General features: G+C 64.0%; 1 protein-coding gene across 1 annotated transcript; it reads left to right on the forward strand.

Moving 5' to 3' along the window:
* Window positions 1-291: 291 nt before the first annotated feature.
* On the forward strand, window positions 292-22,109 carry MYO15A (myosin XVA). Its single transcript, XM_058849755.1, has 65 exons — window positions 292-3,207; window positions 3,987-4,069; window positions 4,279-4,342; window positions 4,446-4,555; window positions 4,752-4,826; window positions 5,009-5,099; window positions 5,217-5,222; window positions 5,554-5,657; window positions 6,131-6,194; window positions 6,279-6,392; window positions 6,578-6,739; window positions 6,838-6,951; window positions 7,046-7,104; window positions 7,323-7,446; window positions 7,528-7,623; window positions 7,716-7,847; window positions 8,098-8,223; window positions 8,386-8,463; window positions 8,843-8,997; window positions 9,123-9,168; window positions 9,303-9,427; window positions 9,671-9,788; window positions 9,877-10,052; window positions 10,120-10,204; window positions 10,479-10,532; window positions 10,656-10,737; window positions 10,821-10,951; window positions 11,854-11,949; window positions 12,040-12,275; window positions 12,728-12,906; window positions 13,020-13,092; window positions 13,124-13,126; window positions 13,248-13,439; window positions 13,550-13,662; window positions 13,750-13,838; window positions 13,917-14,043; window positions 14,159-14,220; window positions 14,344-14,407; window positions 14,492-14,630; window positions 14,874-14,964; window positions 15,048-15,144; window positions 15,304-15,425; window positions 15,519-15,578; window positions 15,787-15,862; window positions 16,186-16,301; window positions 16,388-16,506; window positions 16,586-16,727; window positions 16,933-17,044; window positions 17,195-17,269; window positions 17,628-17,833; window positions 17,901-18,034; window positions 18,113-18,167; window positions 18,267-18,339; window positions 18,546-18,619; window positions 18,696-18,778; window positions 18,956-19,086; window positions 19,198-19,292; window positions 19,679-19,756; window positions 19,968-20,064; window positions 20,167-20,327; window positions 20,430-20,563; window positions 20,664-20,797; window positions 21,182-21,315; window positions 21,524-21,664; window positions 21,753-22,109. Exons 1-65 carry the CDS (start codon window positions 307-309, stop codon window positions 21,852-21,854), a joined length of 9,690 nt encoding a protein of 3,229 aa, XP_058705738.1. The 5' UTR covers window positions 292-306; the 3' UTR covers window positions 21,855-22,109.
* The last annotated feature ends 402 nt before the right edge of the window (window positions 22,110-22,511 follow it).

Here is a 22,511-nt window from a genome sequence, read left to right on the forward strand (position 1 = left end):
GGGCTGACAACCGACAAGAAGAAGAAAGGGGCCAAGGGTGCAGAGGCCAAGGGACAGCCCAAAGAATCTGTGGAAGCCAGCCCAGCTGTGGAGGAGGAGGCAGCAGCACCTTCGAAGGCCCGGGCAAAGCGAAGCCTCCGCAGCACTTCGAAGCTTTTCCTGGGCTTCAGGAACCTGGGGTTGCGTCGGCCCAAGAAGGGGCAGTTCAAGAACACATCCCGCTTCTTCTGGGGGCTGCATAAGCACAGCACCAAGAAGAGGAAAAAGAAGAAGAACAAGGCAGTGCTCAAGTCCACCTCCAACCTGATGATGCGCTTCAAGCAGGTGGGCAAGAAGAGGAAGGAGGAGGCCAAGAAGGAGGCAGAATCCAAGCCATCCTTCCTGCTGCTGCGGCGGGGCGGGCAAGACATCGAGAACGGAGCATCGCTCTTCCGCCGGCGCCCGGAAAGGAAATTCAAGCCCCGGGCGCAGGTGCTGAGCAAGGCGGCCTCTGCCACGGGCTGGCTGGCCAGGAAGGTGCTTTCCCGGCGCGGGCGGCTGGTGGGGGGCAGCCGAGCGACTGACACGGCCTGGCTGTCCCGTATCGGTGCCAAGAAGCTGCCGTTCCCCGCGGAAGATGAGATCCTCAGGCACCGGGCCAACATGAAGCGGATCCCTGGCGGTGTGGGGCTGTCGGCGCCCGGCACTCCGCGGCAGGGCAGCATGGTGAGGCGGCCGTCCCGCCGGCGCTCCCAGCGAGCGGCCCAGGAGCCGCCGGTGCCGCGCTACGGCTGGGCCGAGGAGGAGAACGGAGCCCTCGGCCCCCGGAGAGGCTATGGCAAGGAGGATGGAGGATACGGCTCCCGCCGTGGCTATGCCAGGAAGGAGGATGGAGCCTATGGGCCCTGGCGCAGTCACCCCAAGGAGGAGGATGGAGAGTACGGCCCTCACCGCGGCTACGCAGAGGAGGATGGAGGGTACGGCCCGTGGCACGGCTACAGCGGGGAAGAGGAGGGAGCCTATGGCCCCCGGCACAACTACTCCGAGGAGGAGGAAGGCTACATGCAGAGCCCAGCCTACCCAGCAGGGTACGGCTTTGAGGAGGCGGTGCCGACCCCCTACTCTGACTACCCTGGCTATGAGACAGAGGAGGAGTACGACTCCTACGGGGGATTTTGGGACGACGGTGACCAGCCAGGGCCCCCCTATGGCTACTCAGAGCTCGAGGATGAGGGAGTGTATGGTGGTGGGTCTCCCCTCTATGACCCATACAGCAGCGACCCAGAGTACGGTGAGGAGGCAGAGGGGCCCTTCGGCTACAGGAGAGACCCCTACGAGGATTTTGGGGAGTCCTTTGCCAGGGGGTACGCTGGGGGCGAGTACCCCGAGCATCGCATCCAGTACAGCGAGGGTGGGTGGGCGCCGCATGCCCAATCCTCCTGCAACCCCTACGCCCTGGGCCTGGAGGAGATCGCTGAGGGCGAGGAGCCCGAGGAGTGGGAAGAAGAGGAGGAAGAAGAGAAGGAGTATCCCTTTTCCATCCTGAGCGCCTCCTCGCTCCGAGGCATGCGGGAGACGCTCTCCTCCAAGCTCTCCCTCAACAGGAAATTCAGGCTCTTCCCCCGACCCCAGGTCAAGCTTTTCGGCAGGGACCGCCTGGATGTCCCCCTCCCGCCGTCCCCGCACCTGCCCGCTGCCCGTGACGAGGACGACTACGACGAGTACGAGCCGCCGCCGCCTCCGGCAGCCCCCGGCCCCGCGGCATCCCCGGCACGCTGGGTTTCGGCAGCGCGGGCGTGCGGGAGCCCTCTGGGCCAGTTCCTCCAGCGATCCCTCTCCATTCCTCCCAGCCGCCCGCTGCGAGGTGCCGCGGGATTTCAGGGGTCCCGCACCCCCCAGCCCTCCAACAGGCGCTCCAGCCGCAGGCTGGCGGGGATGGAGAGCACCGGTTTGGGGGGGCAGCCCCCGGGCCCGGAGCCGGGGGCTGCGCGCCGGCCGTCGCTCCGTAACCCCTTCGCCAACCCCGGGCGCTCCCCGTCACCGCCGCCCGTCCGTCCGCGGCCCGGCAGCACGCGGGGCGAGGGGCCACGGCGATCCCCGTCCCTCGGTGCCAGCCTCCGGCGCTTCGGACCCGAGCCCCCCTCCCCGCCACCGGCCGCCCCCCGCTCACCGGGGCTGGGGGGGAGACGCTTGGGGGGGCCCGCGGCGGGGAGATCTCTGTCATCGCGCCGGAGCAGCCCCCCCGGGCTGCCGCTCCCCCAGGCCTGGCCCCGGCTTCCCGAGCCCCCCACCAAGGCGGTGAAGCCGCTGCAGAGGAGCCCCTTCCTGGCACCATCGTCCCGCCCCGGCAGCCGCCGCCTCGGCCCCTCCTGGGATGAGGAGCTGCCCCCCTGGCAGGGTGCCCCGAGGGGTCCCGCCGGGGTCCCCCCTCCGCCCAGCCCCGCTCCCAGCACCCCCAAAAGTTTCATCCAGCGCATCGGGCAGCCCCTTGCCGGGATGGCCCCCCCTTCCCCACCACCGAGGCCATCTGCTGAAGTGGGGGGCCGCAGCCTCTCCAAGGGGCGCTCCGTGGCGCAGTCCCTGGCTTCGCTTCTCGTAAAAAGCATAGGCTCCACCAAAGGCCCCTCATCCTCACCACCCACCCGCCATCCCTCCACTCGCTCGCCCTCCTTGCCCCGGCGCCCATCCCGGCTGGACGGGAGCACCCGCAGATCTCCGAGCCCACCGTCGGGGCGCCGGGGCTGGGCCGACGCCGGGCGCCCCATCCTCCCCTCCAACCCACGCGGCAACCGGAGCCCCTCACCGCCCCGTCGTGCCGCTTTCCCACCACCCCACGGGAGAGCCCCCGGCTCTCCGGCCATTCCCCGCCGCGGCCCTCGCCCGCCGGGGCCGATGGAGCCCATCGAGGGTGACGGGGAGGAGGGCGCGGGGCGCTACGCGGTGGTGACGCCGCAGGTGCAGAGGTTGGGCTCTTTCCGGCGCGCATCCCGCATGTACAAGCAGCACTGGTCCAAGCAGCACGTCGTGCGGGTGCGGGAGATGCCCGACGCCTGGACAGCCGAGCAGGGTCTCCCCCAGCAGCCCACCCAGCGCGGCCGGCGGTGGGCGGGCCAGTGGGGAGCCGACATCGCCCGATACCTGTGCCAGCGCCCGCCGGCGGGCGGCTGGCGGGACAGGCACCCCTGGGCAGACGGGTACCTGGGCAGCAAGCAGCCCTGGCGCAGCAAGGTAACGCCCGCGGGGAGCCCCCTCGGGGGGATGGAGCCGGGGGTGAGCTGGCAGCCGGCGGGACCCGGGACAGGGTGGCGAATTAAGGCGCCCGACGGCTCTCCCGGGCACGAAGGCATCCGTGCAGAGAGGGGTTTGCGGTGCTCAGGGTGCGGTAAATGGCTGTGGGTGGTCTGGGTGCTGGCGGGGGTCCTCCCGCGGGGAACAGACTGGAAAAGGGGATCGTCACCTGTTGTGTGTCCCCCCACGAGCGGCCCCTCAGGGGACACTTGATTCTGGCGCATGGAAATGCAGAGACCCGATCCGGCGGGGACAGGCGCAGGTGGCACGGTGACCCTGCGGGGTGTCCGCTTTCCTGCCCACCGCCTGGCCAGGGGCCAGCGCAGGCTCCCGTGTGACACCTGGCCTGTGTCACCCCTGCGCGTGGCCGGGGGGAGCAGCCCCCTTCCATCACCTCCACTGCAGGTGATGCCATCCCCTCCCGGTGAGCGGGACCAGGATTCTCAGGACCAGGTTTTCCTGGGACCAGCCCCGAGGTGGCCTTGGTGGCCTCACGTTTCTGTGTTCCAGCACTGCTGCTCTCACCTGACACACAATGCTCCTGCGGGGGGACTGGTTTTGGGGCTGTGAGATGTTTCCTTGGGGTTCCTGCCATCACTGACTGCATGTCCCATGGTTTGGGGGTCACAGACGGTGTTTTGGGGTGGTGGTGGTGACTGGGTGGGATGTCTGAGGGTGTTGGCACATCCCTGCCATGGTGGGGTGGTTGCTCCATGCAGATGCAGTCACTGTGCAGCCTGCCCATCATGCGGTACCAGGAGCCACAGGAGGAGGACGGGCTGGAGGACATGACCCAGCTGGAGTGAGTGTCCCTGTCACACCATGACTCAGTGCTGTGGGGGACAGTGGGGCTGCAGCTCCCAACCTCATACCTGACCCTGCTATCCCAACCCAATCCCATCCCAACATGGGCTCTGCTTCAGCCTCCTGAGATGCTGAGGAGACTCTGGGGACAGCAGACACTCCCTTGTCCCTGTGTCACCCCCTAATTCAGCCTCTGCTTCATGCCAGGGACCTCCAGGAGGCTGCAGTGCTGAGCAACATCCGGACGCGGTTTGAGCGCCAGCTCATCTATGTAAGCTTAGGGGGACACAGCATCCCCCAAAGACTGTATGTGTGGGGTCTCTGGGGAGCCATCACCCCCCGAGAGCTCACAGCCCCACACCTCTCTCTGGCAGACCTACATCGGCAGCATCCTGGTGTCGGTGAACCCGTACCGGCTCTACAACATCTATGGGAAGGAGCAGGTGCAGCAGTACGAAGGCAGAGCCCTGGGGGAAAACCCACCGTGAGTACCAGGCTGTCCCCAAATGCCCCGTGGGGATGGGGTCACTCCCACCCTCCATCCCCCACCCTTGGGTCCCGCAGCAGACCCTCGGTCACTGGGTGCTGGAGCAGCTGTGTCTGTGCTTGGGGCACTTTGGGGGGTCCCTGTGCGGGGCCAGTGTGGCACAACACCCCCCTTGTGCTTCTCCCCGCCCCAGGCACCTCTTTGCCATCGCGAACGTCGCCTACTCCAAAGTGATGGATGCCAAACACAACCAGTGTATCGTCATCAGGTGGGACATGGCTGTCCCCGCATGCAGCCCCCTAATTAACACCACCCTAATTGCTGGGTTGCTGCCACTAGCCTGTCTTGGCCCCGGGGATGGGGTGCTGGTGGAGGTTTGGGGAGGTTTGGGGTGGGCACCCCTTGCTTGAGTGGCGATGGCCCCTGCCATGCCCCCACTTTGTGTTTCAGTGGGGAGAGCGGCTCAGGGAAGACCGAAGCCACCAAGTTGATCCTGAGCTACCTGGCAGCTGTGAGCCAGAAACGCAGCACTGCCCCACAGGTGGGGACATCCCTGAGTCCCCACGTCCCCATCCTCTTCTCCCACCTCCCAGTGCTCTCTTCCTCACGGTTCTGCTGCTCTCTCCTTGTCCCAACGCTTCCACCTGGACCATGGCAGATAGAGGTACCACGGGGACACGTGGGCTGGGACGGGTCAGGGGGACAGAGAATCATGGTGGCATCTTGGCCATGGCACCCCAGCTGCAGGGGAAAGGCGGGAGGGACAGCAGGAAATCAGTGCATGCACAGGGATGGAGTCTTTGTGTTCTCTCACGTCCTCATTTAACCTGGCTCTGGTGCACACCTCCAATTTGGGCACCCATGAGTGTCTGCATGGAGCATGGGGTGGCAGGGAGGGTGGCAGGGTGACAAAGGGGCTGCCCTAGCCTTGGAGATGTCCCGTGGTGTGTCGGGTGCCCAGGCTGACCCCCCAGCTCTCCCCATCACCACGACAGATCCTGGAGGCGACCCCTTTGCTGGAATCCTTCGGCAACGCCAAAACCGTGAGGAATGACAATTCCAGCAGGTTTGGGAAATTTGTGGAAATCTTTCTGGAGGAGTAAGTAATGCTGAGTAACATCTGTGTGTGGCTGCTCCCACCCTACATCCCCTGCTGCCCCGGGAGTGTCCACCCCAACCCACCCCCTTGTCCCTTGGCTCTGGGAGGACACATGGGACAAACCTAGTGTTGGAAAGGTGATGGCACCCGAGGACAGGTGGCTGTCCCTGGGGTAGGGATGCCGTCACTTGGCTGGCACCTTGACCATTCCCAGCTCCCATCCCTGTCCTCATATCCCACCCCATCCTCTCTCAGCCCCACTGATCCTGACAGGGGGTATCACCCCGGGGTGCAGCGCTCCAGCCAGGTGCAGACATCTCTCCCTGCCCACCCGTCCCTGGTGGGGGCATCTGGGGAGCAGCACTGAGTTCCCATTTTGTTGGGGGGCGTTGGGGCATGGGTGGAAGCGTTGGGGGGCACAGCCCCTGCCCACACCGAGGTTGCCAGCCGGGTGCCCACTCTCACCCCTGCAGCGGTTTGATCTGCGGTGCCATAACCTCGCAGTACCTGCTGGAGAAGTCCCGCGTGGTCTTCCAGGTGTGTGCTGAGGGGGTCCTGGGCTCTGCCCCCCACTCTGCCCCCTCTGCCACCCCCTCCCCAGCTCTGTCCTCTGCTCTCCAGGCTAAGACCGAGCGCAACTACCACATCTTCTATGAGATGCTGGCAGGGCTGCCGTCCCAGCAGCGGCAGCGGTACTGCCTGCAGGGCGCCGAGACCTACTACTACCTGAACCAGGTAGTGTGTCCCCTCCCCAGCCCACCCACAGCCTGATTTCTGGGGTGCTCAGAACCTCAGAGTGCTGGTGGGTTCCTGAGCCCTCAGTGTGTGGGTGAGGAGGATGCTCAGGGCAGGGTGACCCCCCCATGCTGGGTGCTGACAACCCCCCGGGACCCACTGATGGACTGAGAGGGTTGTGCCAGGGTGGGAACTGCGAGATTCCTGGCAAGGACGATGCTGAGGATTTCCGCCGGCTGCTCAACACCATGGAGGTGCTGAACTTCAGCGTGGAGGAGCAGAACAGCATCTTCCGCATCCTCTCCTCCGTCCTCCACCTGGGCAACGTCTACTTTGAGAAATACGAGGTGAGCTCCATGGGGAGCCAAGCTGTGGTCCTTGGGCACGATTTGGGATGTGGCAAATGGGGGATCACCCCATCCCACGGCGTCGCTGTGTCCTGCAGACCGACTGCCAGGAGGTCGCCACGGTGGTGAGTGCCACGGAGATCCGGACGGTGGCTGAGCTGCTGCAGGTGTCCCCTGAGGGCCTGCAGAAAGCCATCACCTTCAAGGTGACGGTGAGTGCAGGGGGCACAGGCTGAGAGGGGGTCTCTGGCCCCTGGGGACCATGGCTGATGTTGCTGAAACTCCATTATGCCATTTGCCAACCAGGAAACGCAGCGGGAGAAGATTTTTACCCCTCTGACTGTTGAAAGTGCCGTGGATGCCAGGTAGAGGGAAGGGGGCTGCACCGCAGGAGGGTGTGGAGGGGTCAGGGATGGCAGGGGAAGTGAAATCCCAGCTGGGAAAGGGGATGATCAGGTCCCCCAGTGTGGATTAGACTCTGTGGTGATTAAAGCTGATGCTGTGGTGGCTGCTGGCTGTGGCAGTGGAGTACACTGATGCCATTCCAGAGCTCCAGCACTCTGCTCATCTCTCCCCTTCCCAGGGATGCCATTGCCAAGACCCTCTACTCCCTGCTCTTCAGCTGGCTCACAGACCGCATCAACAAGCTGGTGTACCCACGGCAGGAGGCCCTCTCCATCGCCATCCTGGACATCTACGGCTTTGAGGTGAGCAGGATTCATCCCACCTCTGTCCTGGCTCAATCCCAGCTCCATCCTCCCAGGCTCCATGGATCTTCCTTCTCGCAGGACCTCAGCTTCAACAGTTTTGAGCAGCTGTGCATCAACTACGCCAACGAGTATCTGCAGTTCTTCTTCAACAGGATTGTGTTCCAGGAGGAGCAGGTGGGGCTGGTGGGCAGTGCTGGGCTCTGCCCTGGTGCTGGACACTGCTGCAGGGCTGGGGACACAGGGCTGACCTGGTGCCCACCCTGCAGGAGGAGTATATCCGGGAGCAGATCGAGTGGAAGGAGATCCCCTTCAGCGACAACCAGCCCTGCATTGACCTCATCTCCCAAAAACCCTACGGCATCCTCCGGATCCTGGATGACCAGAGCTGCTTCCCCCAGGTGAAGGGCTGCCTGATGATGAGGTGCAGCCAGCACTGGGAGCTCACTGTGGCTGGGGAACCACCAAGGCCCAGGGCTGCTCTTCTCCTGGGCTGTCCTGGACTACCTGGGAACAGGTTCCTCCAGGCTGGATAAGCCCAAATCATGGAACCACAGAATGGTTTGGGTTGGAAAGGACCTTGGAGATCATCTTGTTGCAACGTGCTGCTGAATGTCCTGAGCCGTGTGTCACTCCTGTGTCCCTTCCCAGGCCACTGACCACACGTTCCTCCAGAAGTGTCACTACCACCACGGGACAAACCCGCTGTACACCAAACCGAAAATGCCACTGCCCGAGTTCACCATCAAGCACTATGCAGGGAAGGTGACCTACCAGGTGTGTGACATTGGGATGTCCAGCAGGGAGGGTTAAAGAGGAGGTCGGTCCTGTGCCAAGGAGAGAAATGCATCTCTGGGGGTCCTACTGGGGTCCTGGAGCTCCTTGCCTCACCCTGTCACCCTGCCAGGCTCCTCACCATGAGGTTTTGCTATTTGCCAGGTTCACAAGTTTTTGGATAAAAACTATGACCAGGTCCGTCAGGATGTGCTGGACCTGTTCATCAGCAGCAGGACCAAGGTAGGGCCCTGCCTGGTGCTGGCTCTGCAGTGACACTGGGCATCAATGGTGCCCTTCCATACATCCCTTTCCATGTCCCCAAGCGTGTCCCCATGGCTGTTGAAGCCCAGGGGGACCAGAAGCAGAGGATGACTCTGGCTTCACCCATGGGATCCTCTGGGCTTTGACCCCTCAAGCATTTGGCACAAACAGGGACATGGGCTGCTGCTGTGATTTGTATTATCCATATCCTCATCCCCATCCCTATCCAGCCACAATTAGGGGATGCATCTTGCCCGGGGCTGGACAAAAAAGGACTGGCCAGGCCGTGAAGAGGATGTGGGAGAGCTGCAGCATTCCAGCCACCTTCCTCCTCTCTAACCTTTCCTGTCTCCCCAAGGTGGTGGCCAACCTGTTCTTCGGCCACGCCCAGGTGTTGGCCCGGCAGAGGAGCCTCATCAGGAGGAGCAGCACCAGGACACGGCGGTACAAGGCTCCGACCGTGGCTGCACGGTTCCAGCAGTCACTCCTGGAGCTGGTGGAGAGGATGGAGAGGTCAGGGTGGGCAGGGTGGGCAGCCAGGCCATCCACCAGGCTGTTGGCAGCTGGACCTGAGCCTGAGGTGGCTGGGCTGGCTTTGTCCTCTGTTCCCTGTGGCTGACAGGGTCACTCTGTCACAGGTGCAACCCCTTCTTTGTGCGCTGCATCAAACCCAACAACAAGAAGGTGAGAGCTGGGGCTCTGCTGCCTGTGCTGGTGCCTGTGCTTCCTGCCCCGCTGGCACTGGGAGTGTCGTGGGCACACGGTAGCCAGGGGTTTGCCCCTGCAGTTGCTGATGCTTCTCCCCATCCCCACCCCAGGAGCCGGGGCTGTTTGAGGCAGACGTGGTCAGGGCCCAGCTGCGGTACTCAGGGATCCTGGAGACCATCCGCATCCGCAAGGAGGGCTTCCCTATCCGCATCCCCTTCCTCGTCTTCATCGACAGGTGCCTGAGGGCTGCAGGTTGGGCACTGCCATCCCAGCCAGGGGAGACCACAGAGTTTGTGGTGTTTTGGGGGGCAGCATCTGGGCTAGGGTTCCCCCACAATGGGAGCTGGGAACCCCTCATGCTAACACACAGCTCTGGGAGAAGCTGCATCTCCAGGTGCAGTGTCTGCCACCACAGGGAGGGTCTGTGCTGGTGTCCCAGTGGGTCCCTGTGTGGTGACAGTGCCATGGGCTCACCCAGGTATCGCTGCCTCGTTGATATGTGGTCCAATGTCATTCCCAATGGAGCCAACTGTGTGGAGATGCTGAGGAGCCTCTGCCCCGTTAACCCCAGCATGTACTACGTCGGTGTCACCAAGGTACTGTCCCGGGAGGGGGCTTGGTTCTGGTGATGCCCTGGGTGTGGTGGCCAAGGCGGGGAGCTCATGGCCTCACCGCTGCTCCCAGCTCTTCCTGAAGGAGCAGCTGTACCAGGCGCTGGAGAGCAAGCGATCCCGTGCCCATCACCTGGCCGCGCTCACGCTCCAGCGCTACGCTCGCACCTTCTTCATCAAGCGCCGCTTCCGCTCCCTCCGCCGCAAGATCGTCCTCCTGCAGACCCGGGCAAGGGGATACCTGGCCAGGTGGGTGTCCCTGGGGGTGGTGGGTGGGCACTGCTGGGTGGCAGAGGTGATGGATGCTCTCCTGCAGGCAGCGGTACCGGCGCATGCGGCGCACGCTCATCAAGTTCAGGTCGCTGGTGCACATCTACGTGAACCGCCGGAGGTACCTCAAGGTGAGGTGGGGCCTGTCACATCCCAGGGGGCCCAGGGGACCTGCTGGTACCCTGCTGCATGTTCACTGGTGGCTCTGGAGAGGACACAGTGGCATCCCCAGACCGTGAGCCCCCCATGTGCCACCTCCTCCGTGTCGCATTGGGTATGGGCAATGCCTTTTTGGGGTGACAACCCTGCTGATATTGGGGAGGGGTTAATGGCAACCCAGGGTGCTGTAGTGCCCCAGAGCCTCCCTTCCTCCGGTGGGACTCAGCACGGCTGCTCTGCTTGCAGAGGAAGGAGGATGCTCGCCGGCGGGCCGAGGAGGAGAAGGCGAGGATGAAGCAGGTAAAGCTGTGTGGTGGGAGCACACGTGTTGCTGAGCCCTCATCCCTGCCCATCCCCGTGCTCCTGGTACCCGGGGCGCTGGGGCAGGGACCAAGCGTGCACATCCCTGTGCTGCGGCGGCAGGAGCTGACGCGGAGGGAGGTGGTGGATGTCACCCACCTGGAGATCCCGGCCGAGCTGATGGGGCTGCTGGAGGCCGCTGCAGGTGAGCGGATCCCGCACCACCATCGCTCCCAGCCCCTCGTTCCCCCCGCCACGGCCGTGCCGTAGCTTCCCGCTGTGCCGCAGCCGCTCGGGAGGTGAATGCCGGCTGCGTGGTGCTGGTGCCGCCGCCGGCGCTGCAGCCCGACCCCCAGCTCACCCTCCCGCTCGACATCAATGACTACCCCATGGCCAAGTACGTGCGGGGCCACTTCCAGGTAAGGTGGGCGCCGCGGCCCGGCGGAGGGGAGCTTTTCCCGACGGGCAGACAGCTTTTGGGGAGTCCCTGGCACCCCGGTCATGGTGCAGCAGCGAGGTTCAGGGTCCCCGTGGTGGCTCCTCGCACTGTCCCACCGGGCTCTGCCGCGGCTTCCACCCTGGGGACATCACGGGTAGCAAGAGAGGCTGGATCCGGGGTGGCTGTGGTGCTGTGGGGAGCTGGCTGCCACCTCCCTCCCTCCCCGTGGGTTCCTGTCGTCTCCAGAGGCCGGGGGGACCCTGCTGAGGTTATCGGAGAGAGACCCGCTGAGCCCTCCTGGACGCCCGACGCGGGGCGGATCCGGAACGCTGGGGCGGGAGACCAGGTCGCTTTGCTCCCGGGACCCCGGCCCCACCCACGGTCACTTTGCCCCATTCCTCTTCCTCATCCCTGTTTTTGCCCTGTGTTTCCCAGTCCCCGGCATCCTGAATGACAGCACCGGGGCTGGATGAGGCTCTCAGCCTTGCCAAGGTGTTGGCAAAGAACCACAGAATGGTTTGGGTTGGGAGGGACTTAAAGTCCATCCAGTTCCACCCCCTTCGATGGGCAGGGACACCTTCCACTAGACCAGGTTGTTCCAAGCCCCATCCAACCTGGCCTTGAACATTTCCAAGGATGGGGCAGCCACAGCTTTTCTGGGCAACGCGTGCCAAGGCCTCACCACCCATCTCTGGTGCTCCGGCACAGCCTGAGCCCCTCCCTGCCCCACTCCCAGGAGGCTGCTGGCCCCATCCTTCACCCCAGCCCTTTGGCAGCCCCACAGCTTCCACCCAGCATCAACACCATGCTCAGCACCATGGGGCCAGCCCCTTGTGGCCTGAGGCTGTCCCCGGGTAGCCATGGGTGCGGATGTCACCGCAGGAACCGGCATTTGGGATGCTGACGGCCCCACTGAAAGCCCCCCTCACCCGGCTGGATGAGGAGCTGTGCCACGAGGCTCTCAGCCTCTTCCAGCTGGTAGGTGGGATGGCCCAGGATCCATCACCACAGTCCCCTGCCCGTTCTGTGCCCGGGGTCAGAGGGAGGACCTGGCTGTCCCTGTGGCAGATCCTGCGGTTCATGGGGGACCCGGGGCTGGGCGGCTCTCAGGAGACCCTCTTTGGCAACTACATCGTGCAGAAGGGGCTGTCGGTGCCGGGGCTGCGGGACGAGCTCCTGGCACAAGCTGCCAACCAGGTCTGGAGGAACACCAACGTCAACAACGAGGAGCGGGGCTGGCTGCTGCTGGCCACCTGCCTCAGCGCCTTCCCCCCGTCCGCCGCCTTCGACAAATACCTGCTCAAGTGAGCTGGGGATGGGCTCTGGGATGGGGAATGGTGACTGCTGGGACCCTCAGGAATACACTGGTGCTCGTGCACTGCTGGGGTTTTTCATGGCTCTCCTGGCACCTATGGCTGAGGAGGCTGCCTAGGCTCCAACTGGCACACATGGCCAGGTTCTGTTGGGAATGCTCTGAGGTCCCTTCAGGATCCCTCTGGCCAAGCTGGCATATGGGCCCATGTCCCTCTAGGTTCCCCAGGGCCAGCCTGGCACATGTGCCCAGTGACACTGGCCAAATCCCACTAGAGATGCTCTGAGATCTCTCCAAGGTGCCTTCAGCCAGCCTGACACAAGTACCCAGGATTCTGCCGAGATCCCTCCAGGGATGCTCTTAATCCCTCTGTGGTCCCCTGTCCCAACCTGGCACACATGATCCTGCCCACGTCCCCCCTGCAGCATCCTCCCTTCCCCACAGGTTTGTGTCTGACTACGCCTTTGCTGGCTACAAGCCGGTGTGCCAGCGCAAGCTGATGCACGCCATGGCCCACTCCCAGCTGGGCGCCGCGGCCGCCCGCACCTTCCCCCCCTCGCTGCTGGAGTGGACGGCGAACCGGCGGCAGGCCAGCATGGCCCTCGACCTGCACTGCTTCAACGGTGCGGGCAGAGCGGCGCTGGGGTGCGGCGCTGGCGAGGGTCGGTCCCACGGTGACCGCCCTCGCAGGCAGGGGGGGACTGGTGGCACCCACTCACCGCCCGTCCCTCCCCAGGTGACCAATTCTCCTGCCCCATCCACTCCTGGAGCACAGGCGAGGACCTGGCAGGGGATGTCCTGAAGCACAGGTAGGTGCTGGCTTGGCACCCACCCACCCAGCAGGTCATGGTGTCACCTGGGGATGTCTTTGGTGTCCCCAGAATGTGGGAGCCCGAGGGCCCAGCTCATGGGCAGGGTGTCCCTGTGGAGCCTGTGCCCGTCCCCAGTGTCTGGCTGTTGGCAGAGGGCTGGCAGAGGGCTGGCGTGGCTGGTCCGTGGCGATGAAGGCGGGTGCCCAGTGGGCTGAGCTGGCTGGACACGACTATGTCCTGGACCTTGTCTCCGACCTCGAGCTGCTGCGGGGCTTCCCCAGGCAGAAATCCTGCTTCCTCATCGCATGGGACGGGAGCGAGAGCCACAGCAGGGACAGCCGGCCGTAGGTACCCGGGCAGGGATGGCTGCTCCACTGTGGGGCTGGATGGGTGCTGGTAGGGGTGGGTGGGTTCCTGAGGGGAAACCTGGCATCCAGTGGGTGCTCGATGAGAGCATCCTTCCTCTCTGCAGGGTGCTGGGACACGGATTTGATTTGGATGAAGTGCCTCCTCCCCCAGCTGTGAAAGCCCCCACCCTGCCCTCCATGGAGACGTATCACCCCCATGGTAGGACATCGTTCCCCCCAGCTCCTGTCCCCCAGTGCTGTGACAAAGCCCTGCCATGCCAGTGGTTCATGCCTTGTCCCCTGACAGATGGGGAATTGGGGGAGCCACGCAGCCAGAAGGGTCTGGACCGGTACCTGGACAGTCTCTTTGACCCCGTGCTCTCCTACGGCAATGGGGTGAGAAGGGTGTCCCCCTGCCTGAGGCATTTGGGGCGCAGGTGGCTTGGCCACTGTGCCCTGACACCTGTCCCCCAGGAGCTGGAGAAGCCATCCATCCTCTCGCAGAGGCTGAAGGGAGGAGGTGGCGTGGGAGGGGGGAACAGTGGCACTGACACCAACCGGAGCAAACCTCCCGTGGCTGCGGAGATGCGTCAGCCAAGGGGTGAGCGCCTCGAGCACCCCACATCCCCACCCAGCTCCCTGCCTCAGTTTCCCTGTCTGATCCCTGCACCCAGAGCCCCACAGCTCTGACTGAGCTCTCCTCTTTGCTGTCACAGGCACAGAGCCAGACCCATCCCCACAGTGCCGGGCAGATGTCAGCCAGCCACCCAGACCCTCGGTCAGTGCCACGGGGCCAGGAGGGGTCGAGCCCCTTCTCTGCTTCAGGGCACCTCTTTGGGGCAGCCCCTGAGGCTGGGAGCACTGGAGGTGCCAGGTGTTGATAGCATCGTGTCCCTTGCAGGGCAGAGCGGCAGAGGGGACACCAGCCCATGTCCCCCACCCCCGGCCATACTCACAGAAAGCCGGTAAGGGGTCCCGGTGCAATGGGGTGGCCACAGGGGCTCGTGGCACTGAGCCAGGGCCTCTGAGCCGTGTGCTGGGCTCTGCAGCAGCCGTGGGCCAGCGGTGGTCGGGAGAGCCAGTGCAGCATTCCCGGCTCAACTCGGAGCACTTCCCGCGGCCCACGCACGACATCCGCAACATCATCCGGCAGTGCCAGCCAGCCCCACGCAGCTCCCAGCCCCACAGGTACACAGCTGGGCCCCCAGACAAGCCTCAGCCTTCTCCTGCCTGGGAGAAGGTCCTGTGCTGGTCCTGATAACAGGGTGTAGGGAATGATGGGGTGCAGGGAACGATGGGATGCAGGGAATGATGGGGTGTAGGGAATGATGGGGTGTAGGGAATGATGGGTGCACCGAGTGATGGGGCTGCAGGTGGTGTCAGGTGCAGCTGATGCTGGGGTTCAGGTGATGTGGGATGCTGTCTCGGCAGCAAGCTCTTTGGGAAGAAGCTGGACCCCCACGAGGAAGCCCTGCAGATCCTGAAGGAGCAGCTCTCAGCAGCCCGGGTGCCATCAGCTGTGGTAGGGATGTGGCCATCCCCGTGTCCCCCTGACCAGGCTGGGGGTGTCACTGGCACTGACCACAGCCCCTCTGTGCCCCACAGGGGCCCAAGGAGGTGGTGGCTGCGGTGAAGCCGGTGCCAAGTGCCAGGTACCAGCTGCGAGCACCCACAGGGCGTCCTGCAGCCACAAGACCCCCAGGTATTGCTGGGCAGAGCTGTGACCCTGGTGGGACCACGGTGGAGTGAGGCACTTTGCCCTCCCAGTGGCACCGCAGCTTCCCGTGCCTCAGTTTCCCCAGGTGGAGGCAGCTGTTGGTGGTTCCCCCCGGGGATTGCAAAGCTTTCTGTCCCTTTGCAGTTTTTGTCTCACGGGAGCTCCCGTCCGAGGCGCAGCAGGTCCAGACCCAGCTGCACCGCAGCTGCAGTGAGGACTTCTACACCTACCACAACGTGCCCTGGAAAATATTCATCCGGAAGGAGGTACAGATTATGGGGACACTTGGTGACAGGTTGGTGCCAAGGTCCTACTGGAATAAGGGGGTTTACATCCAGCCCTGGTCTCTCTCCTGGCAGGTTTTCTACCCCAAGGACAGCATCAATAACCCACTGCTGCTCGACCTCATCTTCCGGCAGGTGAGGCACCGAGCTGGCCCCGCAGCCCCCCGGGATCCCCTGGGACATGGGGTATTCCCCAGTGGGGTGATGATTTACTCATCCCACTGTGGCCACCTGCCTTCCCCTGCTGAGCTGCCGTGGACAAGCTGAGGCTGTTGCAAGCTGGGGTTGGGAGGATTTTTGGTCCTCGCCACACAACCCCACTGCTCCTCACCCCCTTTCCCAGATCTTCAATGATGTGCTGTCTGACACCTGCATCCGGATCAGCCAGGAGGAGCGGCTCCGCCTGAAATCCCTCTTTGGTAACCCTGTGTCCCTCCTGGGGGCTCACACCCAGCCACTCTCGTGCCTCTCCTCATCTCCCAGCTATCTCCAAGCCATGACTGGTTCTGCTTAACTCTGGATAGTTTTTCCTCCAAAAGTAATGACCCCTCTGTAATTTCGTGCTCCACAACATCACAAGTGTCAGGTCTCAGCCAGCTGTTTGGGGGACACACATCTGTCTCTGCAACACAGTCCTGCCAGGAATGGGCAGGGCATGAACATCCCTGCTTTTGCTGGGAACTCTGTCCACATCCTCTCCAGGAATGGGCTGCTCACAGAAGGTATTTCCCCCTCCCCACAGCGGAAAACAAACTGGACTCCTTCAGCCCTGTGGCCACCGAGGATGTCAAGAGGGAGATCATTGCTGCAGCCCGGGATGGCTGTGAGGTGTACTTCTCCCGCCTCTTCCCTGCCACGGTGAGGCTCCAGCCGTGGGGCAGCTCAGCACGGGGGGGGCACTGTGTCACCGTGTCCCTGGCTGAGCTGCTGTCCTGGCCCCACAGGGCAGCGTGGGGACGGGTGTGCAGATCCTGGCCGTGTCCCACACTGGCATCAAGCTGCTGCGGGTGGTCAAGGGCACCAATGTCCCCGGGGAGCAGCTGCGGGTGCTGCGGGCCTACAGGTAGGGGTGGCCAGGGTGGGGTGGGTACCGTGGGTGCCACAGATGCTGGGTGTTTCAGCCTCTCCTCGCCCTGCTCCAGCTACCCCGACGTGCTCTTCGTGACCACCCCATCCAGGAACATGCTGGAGTTCAACCTGCGCAGCGAGAAGCTCATCCTCTTCTCCCCCAAAGCCCCCCAGGTCAAGGTCATGGTTGACCACTTCATCACAGAGCTCAGGAAGGTGGGGGATGCCCTGGGGCCAGGGTGGGTTTGTCCTGGGGGTCAGACCCTGCCCGTGTGCCTGCCTTTGGGGGGCTGGGGTGGGCAGGGGACTGTGGATGGATTTGGGAGAATGGCTCTGAGGCTGTGGGTGCTTGATGTCCCTGTGCTGGGTGGGGTGTGGGTGTCCCTACGTGCACGGGCTGTGCCAGACCCCCTGTGCCCAGGATTCCCAGTACGTGGTGGCCGTGAGGAACTACAGCCCAGAGGACAGGGGCCAGCTCAGCTTCCACAAAGGGGACATCATCCACCTGCAGTCACTGGAGCACCCTGAGAGAGGTGAGGGACCCCCCAAAGCCCCCCATGCCAAAGTACATTTGATGGGGGACACAGGGGCAGTAGACTGATGGCTTGTCCTGCCGAGGAGGTGGCTGTGCTCTTGCTTTGCATCCTGTGACACCCCATGGTGTCCCCATGGTGTCCCTGCAGACTACTACTATGGCTGTGTGGTCCGAAAGAAGGTGATGTACCTGGAGGAGCTGAAGACAGGCACCCAGGATTTTGGTGGGTGCCACACTGTCCCTGTGTGTGTCCCTGGTGTGCTCTGAGCTGCGTCCCCTCCTGGGTCTGGGGCACAGTACGGGGTCCTGCCTCTGTCACCCCTTAGCAGGATGATTTGGGGTCTTTTTGGGACTGACCTGATGCAGGGAGATGCTCCCCTGGTACCACCCACATCCCTCAGGTGACAGGCTTTGTGGCCCTTGGTCCATACCTTCCCTTGAGTGATGCTAAACTGCAGCTGCTTCCAGCCAAAACCCACGTCCAGATCCCTGAGAAGGGCTGGGGGTGCAGAGGCAGAGAATTTTAGGGGTGACCCCATGGCTGCCAGCCTGCGGCCATCCCCACCATCTGTCCGGCACAGGGTGGAAGTTTGGGGCCATCCATGGCAGGTCAGGGCTCTTCCCTGCCGAGTACGTCCAGCCCGTCGCGGCGCCCGACTTCGTCCATTTGCCTGCGGAGAGGAAAGAGGAGCCCAGGGACAAGCAGGGCAAGGTGGCGGCTTCGGCGGCCGTGGCCGTGGCCGTGGCCTCCACTGCTGCCGCCCAGGAGCTGGACAGGAAAACCGAGGTGGGTCCTGGCCTGGGGCTGTCCCCCGGAGCCGGCCGTGCTCGGTGCCCACTGCCCCGCTCCGCAGGTGTCCCCAGCCGGTGCCACCTTTGCAGAGGGTCCGGAGGGAGACGGTGACGAGCAGCTCAGGGATGTCACCGGGGCCTGTCCCATGCTGGCCTTCGCCCAGCGGCATTTCCGTGCGGCACGACGTGGGACCACGTGAGTGTCCAATGGTGGGACAGGGACGTGCCATGGTGGGGACACCTGTGCCCACCTGCTCCCTTGTCCCTCCGCCAGGGATTCCCGTGGGATGAAGATGCCAAGCGTGCTAGAGATGCTGACGTTCACCAAGGTATGGGCAAGTGGAGTCCTGGGGTGTCCTGCTGTCACCTGTGGGTCCCTTTGAGGTCCCAGCAGGGTGACAGAGCTGGCTCTCTCCCCCCTGCTCTAGATTCCTATTCAGGAGTCCCTCATTGAATTTGTGGATGGTGGCCTCAACAAACTGGCTGCTGAGGCTTTCCAAGGTAGGCAGGGGCACGAGTGTCCTGCCCCCTGTCCCTCAGCCGCCCCCAGCCCTGTCCTTGGAGGGGGGTGGGGCTGGGCTGGGCTGGGCAGAGGGGGTGTCCTAGGGGAGTTCTGGTCCCACTGCTCCATGTGCCCACCCAGGGGAGCATGTCCCTGGGGAAGGGACACGCTGAGCTGTGCCACCGTGTGGCTTTGTTGTCCCCAGCTGTGATGAAGTTCATGGGTGACCACCCCCTGCGGGGGCAGACAGAGCTGGACGCCGTCTGCACCATCCTCAAGGTAAATCCACCACTGGGGTGGTGAGTGCTGGGGGTGGCCTGGCCAGGGTGGCAGAGAGCTGTGCCTGTCCCCCCAGCTGTGTGCAGAGCACGAGGTGCTGCGGGATGAGGTGTACTGCCAGATCATCAAACAGACCACCAACAACACCAGCTCCAAGCCGTGAGTCCCTACACCCACGTGGGACAGCAGAGGCTGGCACTGGGACACTCCTATCCCTGGCCAGGCCGAGCTGCTCCAGCCTGGGGGAGATCCAGGGACCTCATCCTTGCAGAGGGATGGGTGCCACCACGGGCACCCTCGCCCTGCTTAGAGCATCAGCCCTGGCTGTTCCCACAGGGACAGCTGCCAGAGGGGCTGGAGGCTGCTTTACATCCTCGCTGCCTACTGGAAGTGCTCTGAGGTGCTCCGGCCCTTCCTCCTGGCCTTCCTGCAGGATGCCAGCAGGCACCCGGAGCTGCCTTTCCACGGTAGGGGCCGTGAAAAGGGACACCTGTGTGTCACAGAGCTCAGGAGGAGCTCTGACAGAGCCAGCGTGGCAGCTCAGCCCCATCCTTCATCCCAGTCCCTGTTCCTGCCAGGCATCGCCAAAGCCTGCGAGCAGAACCTGAGGAAAACCCAGCAGTTCGGCGGCCGCAGCCTCTTCCCCAGCAGCATGGAGCTCAAGGCCATGGTGGTGAGGCCAGGGGCTCGTGGGTGCCCATGGGGCAGAACAGGGCTGGTGTCAGCTTGAGGTTCCCCCAGAAGTTCTGGGTACCCACATGGGGTCAGGTTCCCTCTGTGGGCTTGGGATCTCCCTCAGGTGCCACCCTGGAACTGAGCTGATCCTTTTTGGGGGTCTTCCCAAGAGAGCACAGCCCTTCTTAGGGTCTGCCCTTCACCACATCCCCACATCCAGTGGGGATGGAGCTCTGTGGACATGCAGCAGGGGCACAATGGTTCAGCTGGACAGGATGATCCCAGTGGGAGGGCTCCTTAGGGACAGCTGCAGGATTTGGGGCGTCCTGTGGGTTTTTTGCTGTGTGAAGGGCCCCCCTGCACCCCAATGTTCCTCCTGTGCAGGCCGGACGCAGCGCCAAGCGCCAGCTCTTCCTCCTGCCCGGTGGCATCGAGAGGCACCTCAAGATCAAGACGTGCTCGGTGAGCCAGAGGGGACAGGAGGCGCAGTGCACCCCAAGGTTATGGTGACACCCCAGAGGGTGTGGATGTGGGAGGGGCTGCACCCTTTGGCTGTATCTGCTGTGGGAGAAGCAGATCCTCACTGGGATGAGCCTCAGTGCAGGACAAGTTGGTGGCCCAGAGCACAACAGGGGGACGTGGCAGTGTCCCAGCCACCTGTCCCTGTGCCCAGGTGGCTCTGGATGTCATCGAGGAGCTGTGCTGTGAGATGGGGCTGCAGAATCCAGAGGCTTTGGAGGAATACATCCTCTTTGTGGTGACCGACAGAGGTGAGGAGCTGGCAGAGATGGGACAGACGGGACAGGACAAGACAGGATGGGACAGCCATGAGGGTGGTGTGGTGGCCATACTCAGACTCGTGGGTGGCACAGGGCAGAGTGTGCGGCCACTGACCCGCCGGGAATACGTCCTGGACGTGGCTGCCGAGACGGAGCTCCGGGACACCAGCTACACCTTCTGGTGTCGCCGCGTGGTCTGGAGCCAGCCCCTCAAGTTCGACAACGAGCTCTACGTCACTGTCCACTACAACCAGGTCGGGCCACCCCATCAGCCTCCCCCGGGGCCACCTCCCTGTCTCCCTCAGAGCGTGCCCCGTCCCCAAGCCGTGTCCCTGTGCTCTGTCCCCCCTCTCCAGGTGCTCCCTGACTACCTCAAGGGGCTGTTCACCGTCCTGCCGCCGGCGAGGCCGGGAGAGCAGCACTTCCCGCACGTGGCCAAGCTGGCCGCCCTCCAGCACCGAGCCAAGGACCGCCACCACCTCCCCACCGCGTACGGCAGGGGAAAGGGCACCTGCGGGGGGGGAAACACGTGTCCCACAGGATTTGGGACCCGCTGGCCAGCGCTGGCCCTGACCTCAGGCTCCCCACAGGCGGGAGATGCAGGACTACGTCCCTCCGCAGCTCTTCCGCCTGCTGAAGCCGCAGTCCTGGCTGCAGATGGTGACCCAGCACGTGCAGCAAGCCCAGGCACTCAGCGCCCACCAGGCCAGGGCACAGTTCCTGGGTGAGGGGACAGTGATGGGGATGGGGAGGTGACATTCACAGGGAGAGGATGCAATGCTAATGAGGACAGAGTGCTAATGAGGATGTAATGCTGCTGGAGGTGCAGTCCTGCTGGGGATGTGATGCTGCCTGGAGGGTGATGATGATGATGATGATGATGATGATGATGATGATGATGGGGATGGGATACTGCTAGGACAGGCAGCCCCTGTCCCTGCAGAGCCTGGATTGGCCATGGAGGGCAGGATGGATTGGCAGGACAGGACAGGACAGGCTGCTTCCAGGCCCTGCTTGGGACAACCATTTCCCTTGGCTGCTCCTGGGTGCCCACCCTAGGCACACAGGGGTGGCAGTGGGCACTGAGACCCCGTCCTCTGCCCTGCAGGGCTGCTGAGCGCCTACCCCATGTTCGGCTCGTCCTTCTTCTACATCCAGAGCTGCAGTAACAACGCCATCGTTTCGCCCTGTATCCTGGCCGTCAACCAGAACGGCCTCAACTTCCTCAGCAAGGAGACCCACGTAGGTGTGGGGCTGAGTGGGACACATGGAATCATGGAATGGCTTGGGTTGGAACAAACCTTAAAGCCCATCCAGTTCCACCCCCTTGCCATGGCCAGGGACACCTTCCACCTGACCAGTTTGCTCCAGCCCCTGTCCGAGCTGGGGTTCCCTGTCCCCTTGGAGGGGTTCCCAGGGCGCACTGGCCACCCCCCTGTCCCCCTCCCAGGAACTCATCGCCAAGTTCTCTCTGAATGAGATCCAGTCCACGCGGACACAGCGGCCGACAGCTGGATCCAGCTATCCCTACGTGGAGATCACCCTGGGAGACCTCCTGGCCCAGGGCATCACCCAGCTGCAGCTGGAGCAGGTCAGGGACACCTGGGGACATCGGGGGGAGCCCTGTTGGGTCTCTCAGTGGTGGCACGGCTGCTGACCCCCGGTGTGTCCCTCTGCAGGGCCTGGAGCTGTGCCGCGTGGTGGCCGCGCACATGGAGAGGCTGCTGGGTGCCCGGGAGAAGAGGCTGACGCTGCCGCCCAGCGAGATCACCCTGCTCTGAGCCCGCCATGGCCTCGGACCCCCGGCACCCCGGACCCCCGGCAGCGGGGACAGAGGGCACAGTGACCACGGGGTGTCCCCCGCTTGGCCAGCGGCCGCTGTCCCCCTGTTACCACCCCACTGTTGTTCCATGGTTTTATACACGCCCGGGAGCCCGGCATGACTCGGTGTCCGTGGTTTTGTGTTGTGCTCGCTGCTGCAGGGGGGATGCTGCCCTCCGTGTCTGAGTCCCCGTCAATCACCATCTGTTCCCTAGTCCCGTGCCTCAGTTTCCCCCATCCATCCCAGGGCCTCTCTCCCCATCCCGGTGCCTCAGTTTCCCCCACCGATCTCCGTGTCTGTTTCCCCATGCCGGTGCCTCAGTTTCCCCTCTATCCCGCCCCTGCCTCAGTTTCCCCGTGCGCTCCCTCTCAGTCACTCCCGCCCAGCTATCGCGCTCGTCTCGTCCGCCAGGGGGCGCCGGCGCCGCGCGCCCGCCGCCGCCTCCGCGCGCTTCCCTCCTCTGCCGCCGCCGCGCGCGCGCGCTCCAACCGCCCAATCAGCCGCCGGCCCGCGGCGCTCGTGGCCGCCCCCCGGCCAATCAGCGCCGCGCGGGGCGGGGCGGGGCGGGGCCGCCGCTCCCGGTTAACGGCGCCGGTGGGTGCGCGCGGGGGGCGGG

Source organism: Poecile atricapillus, chromosome 14 (genome assembly GCF_030490865.1).
Source record: "Poecile atricapillus isolate bPoeAtr1 chromosome 14, bPoeAtr1.hap1, whole genome shotgun sequence".
Classification (NCBI taxonomy): Eukaryota; Metazoa; Chordata; class Aves; order Passeriformes; family Paridae; genus Poecile; species Poecile atricapillus.